Raw genomic sequence first — 10240 nt, forward strand, 5'->3', positions numbered from 1 at the left:
GTAATCCGCTGGGTACAAGGAGAGGAAAGGCACGGAACTGGTTGAGCGGTCCAATTTATTTCCCCTGGTCCACTAATCCCACTTTACGGTGCATAATATGCTCATTTTTGTGAAGCTGATAATCAGAGATGAATATTGAAACCACATGACCTCAGCTCAGAGAAATACCAACATAATCACAGAAGATGAAAAAAATGGTAAATAAGGCCTTAAATATAATTTATTAAAATAAACGTTATCTCCAACGAGAACTGAAAAATATGGTAAATTATAATTTCGCTCAAAATAAATGTACGGTAGTAAATCACCGCATCGGTGCTCTGACACTGGAGAGCGGAAGGGTGGGAAAAGGTCACGTGGTTTCCATCATGGTCGCAGGCGCAATGGTCGCTTACTCTGAGGGTACTTATCGTGCTAAACATACTCCGTCATTCCGTACTTTTAAAGAGTATGACCTTTAGGACTTTATTTAGGACACCTGAATCCCTTTCATTAATGTACTAATACTCAAAAGTAGTTTTTCTTGCAATATTGAAATCTCTTTTTTTCGGTGGGTGCTATATTAAATGGGAATAAATTTTTCCATCGAATTACAAAAACAAATGATCTGTAATCAGCAATAAGACCTATCATTTGATCTTGGGTTGCCATTGTGCTTTGTAGCCATTTCAATACGGTTGTTTCCTATTTTTATTGCCTAAATCGAAATACTCCTGGAGTACGTATTTCACGCTTTTACATTTTTAAATGACAATATTTATTCTTCGCTATTTAATGAAAAGTGAAAATTTTCAAGCGCGCGAAAACGCGACGGCTATGTATGAATGCTGGGAAAAAGCCCGTGTGACGTCTGGCTTCTGCTGTGTAAGCAGTGGCGCCAACTCCATGGGGCCTGAGGGGGCCCAAGCCCCCTAAAAAATTCGCTATGGGTGTGAGGAAAAAATGTGTCAGGCTCGTCGATTTTCCACGGAGTGTCCAGATATCGAGATTCGAGTTAACAGGGTTCTAATATTGATCATGTAGCTCTTCTAAAATGCTTACAAAACTTAAAACTCACTACTTCTAAAATTCCCGGGGCAAGATCCCCGGTTTGCCCCACCCCCCCAATATTTTTTGTAAGTCGGCATCCTTGTGTGTGAGGCCACCTGGGTGTGAGGCTATGAACGCCGCTACGATGCAGGCTGCTTGCTGCCGAGCACGGCGGTAGCATAGAGTACCCTGCTAGCACGTAGCGCCTGGCTTAAATAAGGATTATTAATTCCCTATCAAACGAAGGAAACTTTCCGACCATAGGCAATTTTAATAGGTGATTATTAAGAGATGTTTCCCTAAGCTCTGTGCCTCATGCATGCATTGGTAACCTCAGACGATGTATAACTCCTATCCTATCGTATAGAAACTAGGTCCCTGTGACGTCACGTGCAGTGGCATCGCATGGGCGCCAATCTTGTCTTTTTCAAATAAGGTAAAAATTGGCCATTAACTTTCGTCTAAAATGGGATTTCTAAAACTAAATAATTTGTATATTATCAATACACTAATGGTGTGTAACGATTCGCAATCAATGCCTTTCGTTTTCTTTGATGAAGGAAACTATCCTATTGGGGTCGCATGCTCTGACGCTGACTGCTGCCTCTCCGCGCTCTTTCCCGCACACTTTCCATTTCTCGCAATGTTTTTCTGCCGCTTGTTCCCTAGGGATCATTTTTTCGGTGACATCTAACCTAATTAAATTTAATCCTAAGAATATCATACAGTTCTTGGCTTCCAGGCTTTCTGACTGTTACAAGGTGTGCACTAAAGGCTGCCACAATGACTTTTGTGCCACAAACAAGCTTCTCCGTGATGTTAAAATTCCTCATTACCGTCGATTTTTTACCCCCAAATGGCCCCTATCGTAGAGGCATAGAGGCCGTTGACAACATTGTAATAGAAAGGAAATTGAATATTTAGTGTTTCAACGATTTTTCTGGGGTTTCAACTTTTTATCGCCTCTCGTCCCTTTCACCCTAAATGTATGTTAAATTAGTGAGTCAGTCAGTCAGTGGTCGGAAGTGGATTTTACAGGAGAGTGATGCGGGAAAACCGTCTGGTTTATATTTACTCGAGACTTCACAGACGTAGCAGTCTGTGGGTAGAGCTCTCGGCTAATGACTCATGGGTACCAGAGATTCACTGCCTCGAGTAACGCCTTAGGATACCCCCGAGTTCCTCCGGTGCAAGGTGGGTCAGGGAGAGAGAAAATAGCCCCCCTACCCAGAATGAGTGAAAATTCGATGCCTGAGGCTTATTGTTAGTCCGATGTGAATTCTACCGTCACCTATGCACACTGAACTTCGGGTTAGAGGCGTGTATATGGGTACTGCCCAGGGAGCTCGTGCCCATATGATATCAGTAAAATTAATTTAAAAAATAAATTACATCTTCTGAACTAATGCTACGAATGAAGCTCATGTGCCTCGACATAGAGTTATGCATGACAGAAACACATGAAAGGTAACACTCACACGGAAAAATAATATTTTGGAGCTTCCGAAGCTGCAGCTTCTTTTTCAAAATCGAGGAAAACACTGGTAGGTTACATGGGAAGCAGGAGCTTGGAAAATATTGGACGAGGTAAGGGGAGAGAGGGGAGGGGATTAGCAGACCACGTTCAAGCGAGGTGCGTTACATGCCTGTAAGAGCCAAATGCATGCTAATTCAAGGGTATGGAGGTTTGAGGGCGGAGTAATTGGGGGGAGGGATGCAATGACTGATACTTTGTAACAATGATGAAAGAGCGAGTCGAGGGACAACGAATTCGTGGGAACTGGGATTGGTACGTGGGGGGATGACGGACAGCAGGAGGTGTGGGGATTTATCCTTAAGTAAAGGGAGGTGGTGCATTGGCCTACATAGAAAGCGGAGCAGAAGTTACAATGAAGAAGGTAAATGATGTTGGTGAGGGGACGGGTGGTGGAGGGAAATATCGGGAGGCATTTAAGTTTGGGAAGAAAAGAGGCTGTGGGTGGAGAAAATATTTTGAAGGTTTTACTTCATGTATTTCTGTTTTATCGATAGTGATTCGCTCTTGAACTTTTATTATGCACCACAAGCATCATTTTTAGACATAATTGTGTGTATATCCGCCCGATCCATCATTATAGATTGTTCCTAAGTAGCCCGTGTACGAGTGGGATATAGAGAGAATCTAACAAGAAGGGCCGAAGTTGATTTACTGAATTTGAGTATTATTCCTTGAGCGCCCTGAATTGTGACGCACTGCATAGCGGCTAAAATGATGTCCTCAGATTTTAGTGGCAGTCCCCACAGGGGCGAATACAAGGAATAAGGCCGGCCCCCATTCAAAGTGAGGATCTGCCACTGATTTGAGTTTGTCGCGCACGTTCCACTTGGCTCTTCGTCCTCATGTGTCCTGCCTGTCCTGCCCTATGGCCAGGTGGAGGGCGGTCGGATAGACCACGGTCACCACGAGAACTTCGCCCGCTTGGCGCTGCAGGAAGGCGTCGAGTTCGATGCCGCCGTCGAATTGGCCATGTCCATGGTGGACCCCAAAGAGACGCTGGTTGTCGTCACGGCCGACCACTCGCACGCATTCACCATCAACGGATATCCACGCAGGGGCAACGACATACTTGGTGAGTGCACTTTTCCCTCTCATCATTCATCTGCATGCGCGTGCCACCCAGCAAGGGCTTCGGGAGAAGCACCACAATTTTCCCGCCTACGCGCAGATACGAAGTGGGATGCATCCTCAGTCAATTCCCTCAAATTATTCCTCACTTTCTCTCTTTTCTTTGATTCTCCTCTCACCCTAGCCCAGAATCATGTTCTTTCTTCTGATTTTTTTCTCGAAATGCCGTGATGGCATGCAACCCTCGTTATCTACCAATTTTATTGCAAGAGGTGAAATGTTCCAAATTTTTATTCCCAGGTTTCGCGAATGACTCTAAAACAGATTACGCTTACGAGACGCTCACCTACGCCAACGGGCCGTCCTTTTACTACCATCGACGCAACGACACCACAGAGGCCAATTCGACGTGGCGGGACGTGTCCACCGACAGCACGAGGGATGGCGTCTACTACCAGCACTTCTCCCCCATGTATATGGAGGATGAGACCCACGCCGGCGAAGACGTGCCCATCTACGCCATTGGTGAGACAGAAATTCACGACCATTGCTATGGGGCATAATTTCCCTGGATCGGGAGCAGAAAAATGGCCCTTTGGGTAACTAGGGGCCCAATTCTGGTTCTCTCTGGATATAGCCAGTGCGATTTGTTGAAAGGATTGGCGAACGGCGTATGCATTCGTATTCTCATTTTCATTCGCTAGCTATTTATCCAGGAATGCTTTGATTCGTTTCTGTAGCGACGAAAAAGTTATTCTCGTTCTGTCAGCATATAGCGAGCGTAAACATTTGCCAAGATCGAATTTCGCTAGCGACGACAGTGAAATAGCTCCAGCGGCTTAGCGAAAGAATTGACGAGAGAGGCATTCGTGATTTTACCACCGCGTTACATCATTTTTATGTTATGATTTTGTTCCCAATGCGTTTAATTGCAATTAAGATGTTTGGCATACAACCTGTGTGTTGCTTTACTCGTCTGGTAGTTCTTCGTAATTAGATAAATGGGATTTAATGGGGGTTTGCATTTGAATGAAGCGCGAAGATTTTGTTTGAAAAGCGTGTTGTGTTATCGTGGGAGTGCTTTTACTCTGAGGTTATAAATGTGTTGGATTGCTTGAGAAAACTAGTTTTTTCGGTTCTTATGCTCACGAACGTATCATCGGAAACAATAATAAAGAGGCTGACGAGAGTTTTGCTATATAACTATTTTTTAATTCGGTATTTATACCTGACGCTGTAGTGCAGCGGATAGCATGGCTGGCAGAAAAACTTAAGGTTACATGCTTGATTCCTCCCGCAATAACTTTTTTCTCTCCTCCGCAAGAAAAAGGCTCGCATACTATGTTTCGTATCTTCTCCAGCAAGTCGATTGAAGTTGTCAAAAATGTTTCTGTTTGAAGGAAGAACTGTTATCAGTTGTCCAACTCTCATAAAGACTCACTGAATTTCATCGTTAGGCATTAAATTTATGTCGTGCAGGTCTTACAGTAGCGTAAGATTTAGAGTACGCTTTTCTGCCGCCTTCGGTGCTCCACAACTGCTCGTCCAACACAAACAACCAATGTAAATATGGGGATATTTGACGGTATTCCCTAACTATTCTTCCCAAAAATATGACCGTTGCCTTACATAAGTTTCTAAGCTTACGATGAGCTGCTTATAATTTTTTTCCGTAAGCAAACAAAAAGAAATAGACAACTCTCTTATTTTGTGCTATCTGGGTTAGGTTTAAACTAAAAATACTGACCCATAAGTTTCACCGGAGTGACTTTTGGACTCATCGAGTTCATCTATGTAAAAAATGTAAAACAAAGAGCACAGTTTTGTGTTCAACTACATAAAACGACTAATGAATTAGCAATATTGTACAGCAATAATAAGTGCAACAATTTCGTTTTTACACGCTATAAACTAAAAATGATATAGTATTTTAAAATTATTATTTGAAATTACATCTTATTTCAGGCTGCGGAGATATATCGTGATGATCGCTGAAACAATCTTACACCCCCGCTGGGTTTCCATCACAGGTTTTCATATCTTCCCATATATATATTCATTATGCCCATTGATTTGTGGGTAATTCGTCATTACTTGCGTCACAAACTTTTGCCAAGAAACGAAATTACTCGAACTGAAGCGATAGGAAAGAACAAGAATTCATCGCGAAGAAAATGTTCGCTTCGCTTCGAGTTGCTGCGGCGAAGCGAATGCCCGGGCAAAAGGAGAACGAAAGACTGGATTCGAATTTCCGATCTCACCAATGAGGAAATTTGTGGAATTTCCACAGGGGAAAATGACGCCTCGGTAGCTTAACTGGCGAAAGCACTCGGCCGGAAATCGAGGGATCCGGGTTCGAATTCCGGTCAAGGCGAATGATTTTTCCTCTGTGGATTTTTCGCACAATTGGTGCATTGCGGCTAGTCCCGGTATACTTAAATTGGCTATATCCAGAAGGAACCAGAATCATGCCCCAGGGTCACCGGTGCACCGAACTGATTCCTTTCAAGATGAAGACGAAATTGGTCAAATGCCTTGCCCTGGTAAAATATTAATATCACCCCTTCATGTATTCCCAACTCTAGTCGGAGCAAAGGGACACAAACTATTTTCATCAAAATACAAGTTTTGTCACGACTTGCGGAGCCAAATGTGTGGGTGCATTCGTCGCCACCATCCACCATGGCGAATTTCTTTTTTTACCGCACGAGTGCAGTTGGTGGAACCAAGGTTGACAAAATTATTGTTATTGTTGTAAAGTAATTTACCAGTTGTAGTGATATGCATGGGGCATGTCACTGATCTCCATGAAGTAGCACTGAATGATCAATTCACACGAGGCGCTCCCTTCACCTCACATCTATCCATCTATCCACTCACAATTTTCAGACCTCCCTATCCTCCGGTCCAAATTTTGTTTTGCCTGGAAATTTTCGGGGTATTTTTTATTTCTCCTCCCCAAATCTACAGTTTGTCAGCAAATTTTTTTTATTATTCAGCTTCCCAAAAACAGGAAAAGAGGAAAGTATCATAACCTGGCCAAAACTGTCCTAGAAGGTCCTATGAGACCATCCATTCATTGGCATTGTTCGACTCGATCCATCCACAATCTCTGTCTTCCCGGGAAGTTTTCTTCTCCGCTCCCACCGTGTCTAGCAGGGGCGCAGCTAGGAATGAAGGCTAGGGGGGGTTTCAGGCGCAACTAATACTGGGGTGCTTGGGTTAGCGGGAGGTGCGGAGGCCTTCCGCCGGAAAAAAATTAAGATAAATGGTTCAAAATAGTGATTTTTACGGCCGTCTGAGGGATATTTTATTAATCCTCATACTATTCTATAAGCAATATTAATCCAATTCAGTAAAATAGATCTAACTTTAAAAGGGTCTAGCCGGTTAAGATGGTGAAAAGTGCCCCCCGATGTTTTGAAAAATAAAAAATATACACTTAAAGTCCATCAAAAATTATGTGTTTCCCCAAAGTTTCAGGCCTTAACAATGGATAATAACCCCAAAAAAATTGAAACACGATTTTTAGTTTTTTGACTATATCTCCAGTTTTTATTTTTGTAAAATCGTAATTTTGATTTTAAATTGTAAATACAATTGCGTTCTACCACCTTGATTTTTTTCAAAATTTTAGCAGCAAAAACTAAACTTTTACATAAGTTCGAAATATTGAAAATTAAATTCAAAAAATTAGGAGACAATAGTCACGCCGAAAAAAATATATGTTGTTAACCCTACATCAAAGTATATTCCTAATTTTTTTTAGATTTTTAAAATTGGTGAAACACTGTCAAAAACACGAAAAACTGCTTTGCGCCATTTGCATCTGTATTCCAGGCGGATATTTGAATTGATTGTTGAGAGCAACGATTGTTGATCAGTTTGTAATATTATTGATTGAGGCTACAGATTAGCATAAACAATTCCTATCACATTTAGATTAGTCGTAATTATTGGTTATAACCATACTGCTAAGCTTTAAGTTCGTCTTCCAGCTTCGAGAAATACAATGTCTGCCGTAAATGTTTTTCTTTCATCTCTCCTGACTTAAATTACCCTTGAAGTCATCGACAGCATTTGAGCCAATTTATTAATTACTGTGCGTATATGAAAGAAGCGGTGATAATTAGTACATCTTCTTTTCAAATATGAATAAAAGCCGTTTTACACGGGGAAAATCTTTGCGCAGGTTAGCATTGAAAACATTTGTTGAAATGCGAGAATCCGAGCCTGCAATTAGAGCAGGGGCTATTTTCCATCTCAAAACAGTGCATTTTCTCGTGCGTTCTAGTAATTCATCGCTTTACAGGACGCAATTATGACTCCGCCTTCGTGCATATGTAAGGTTGCGCAATGATATTACCCGAGTAAAACGGCCTTAAGTTACACTAGTACAGAATTTACGGCACAAAATATCATTAATCAAGGCAACTTCATTAATTCCCTTAGAAGTTCCTTCATAAACTAAGCTGTGTCAAGCAACATTTTTTTCTGTTATTTCTTGCAGTGAATGCCACACCATACTCATTTTTTTCCATATTCTGTCCCCTTGTAGTCATGATTGACTCTTATCTTAGAACAGTTATATTGGCTTTAACGTAATACTCTACCTATGAAGTTAAAAACGGTCCACATTTGAAAAACCAAGAAATAGAATGGGTTTGCAATTTAAAACTGAATTCGTATGTTACGGTAGCTAAGCTTTATCGCAAAATGATTTCTTTATGTTACATTTTAAAAATAATTTAAACAATATCTCCATTATATGTTACCACTCATAGAAAAGAGAAATTATTTAATCGAAAATACTATATAGATAAATTGTTACGATAAACATTACGTTATACTATCGTTAACATCACAATCTCTGTCTCTATCAGTTGTTTACTATCGGAGATTAAACAGAGAAGTTAAATCTTTGCGTTCCTCAACTCAGTGATGGAATCCTCTATAACTCAACTTCGTGAGGTATAGGGCAGCTACCTGGTTTCAATGGGACACATTAATTGCACTTTTCTCAAGCTCAAATGCCACCCATGCTCCCACCGAATATGGTGACTCTGGTACCTTTTCCGTCTCAGCGGATACCCGGTTTCAACGGACGAGATCCTTCGACTGCCCCACTTATTTCCACTGAATTGGACCAACTCTTACAATGTACACGCATGTACACTTTCATTGTAGCGGAACAGTAATATAAATCATTGCATTCATAGAAACCAGACACTCTTTAAGCAATTTATACGAATAATATTCTCCCTCGGTGCTGCACGTGACTCGTCTCTATTGTTTAACTATGACTGATAAGAAGTTAAGCATCAGAGAAAGGCCCATATACTGGCATTATCATTGATGAAGTGTCATCGCTTCATCGAAAACTGGTCCCCAAATATTCAGTCATATTGTCGCACTACTAGTAAATTGGCTCAAATGCTGTCGATGACTTCAAGGGTAATTTAAGTCAGGAGAGATGAAAGAAAAACATTTACGGCAGACATTGTATTTCTCGAAGCTGGAAGATGAACTTAAAGCTTAGCAGTATGGTTATAACCAATAATTACGACTAATCTAAATGTGATAGGAATTGTTTATGCTAATCTGTAGCCTCAATCAATAATATTACAAACTGATCAACAATCGTTGCTCTCAACAATCAATTCAAATATCCGCCTGGAATACAGATGCAAATGGCGCAAAGCAGTTTTTCGTGTTTTTGACAGTGTTTCACCAATTTTAAAAATCTAAAAAAAATTAGGAATATACTTTGATGTAGGGTTAACAACATATATTTTTTTCGGCGTGACTATTGTCTCCTAATTTTTTGAATTTAATTTTCAATATTTCGAACTTATGTAAAAGTTTAGTTTTTGCTGCTAAAATTTTGAAAAAAATCAAGGTGGTAGAACGCAATTGTATTTACAATTTAAAATCAAAATTACGATTTTACAAAAATAAAAACTGGAGATATAGTCAAAAAACTAAAAATCGTGTTTCAATTTTTTTTGGAGTTATTATCCATTGTTAAGGCCTGAAACTTTGGGGAAACACATAATTTTTGATGGACTTTAAGTGTATATTTTTTATTTTTCAAAACATTGGGGGGCACTTTTCACCATCTTAACCGGCTAGACCCTTTCTTTGAGCTCTGGGGGGGGGGGGGTTTATCCCCCAAAACCCCCCTCCCTGCGCCACTGGTGTCTAGCACGTCCATTCCCTCTCCCTTGACTTCTATTCACTTCCATTTCGAATTTTCACAGGGCCTCAAGCTCACTTATTGCACGGAGTACACGAGCAAAGCTACATCGCGCACGTCATCAGCTACTCGGCGTGCATCGGGCCTCACCGATCTCTGTGCGCCACCAGCAAGTCGTCCGCTGCCGCTGAAAGCGAACACTGGACCGCACTCCCGATTCTAACGGCCAATCTCCTCCTCCTAATGACAAAACACTTGCTTAGGTGAAATTGTTTTTTTTATTTTGGAGAAAAATGGAAAATTTAATTTACTTTGCGTATGTGATTCACTCGGTGCATGCATAACTGCTGATGTTGTTTTAAAGGTTATTTGTATACTTCTATAAAATCATTAAAAAAGTTTTCAATCAA

At 40.9% G+C, this 10240-nt stretch overlaps 1 protein-coding gene across 3 annotated transcripts in view; it reads left to right on the forward strand.

Moving 5' to 3' along the window:
• The window catches only part of LOC124170864 (alkaline phosphatase 4-like), a 67908-nt gene extending 57668 nt beyond the window's left edge, over window positions 1–10240 (forward strand). For all 3 annotated transcript variants that reach the window (XM_046549873.1, XM_046549875.1, XM_046549874.1), the window contains 3 exons: window positions 3440–3638; window positions 3935–4159; window positions 9895–10240. In XM_046549873.1, the coding sequence (XP_046405829.1) occupies window positions 3440–3638; window positions 3935–4159; window positions 9895–10097 (627 nt within the window). In that variant the 3' untranslated portion in view covers window positions 10098–10240. The remainder of the gene's footprint in view (window positions 1–3439; window positions 3639–3934; window positions 4160–9894) is intronic.

The sequence above is a fragment of the Ischnura elegans genome, chromosome X (genome assembly GCF_921293095.1).
Source record: "Ischnura elegans chromosome X, ioIscEleg1.1, whole genome shotgun sequence".
Taxonomy (NCBI): domain Eukaryota; kingdom Metazoa; phylum Arthropoda; class Insecta; order Odonata; family Coenagrionidae; genus Ischnura; species Ischnura elegans.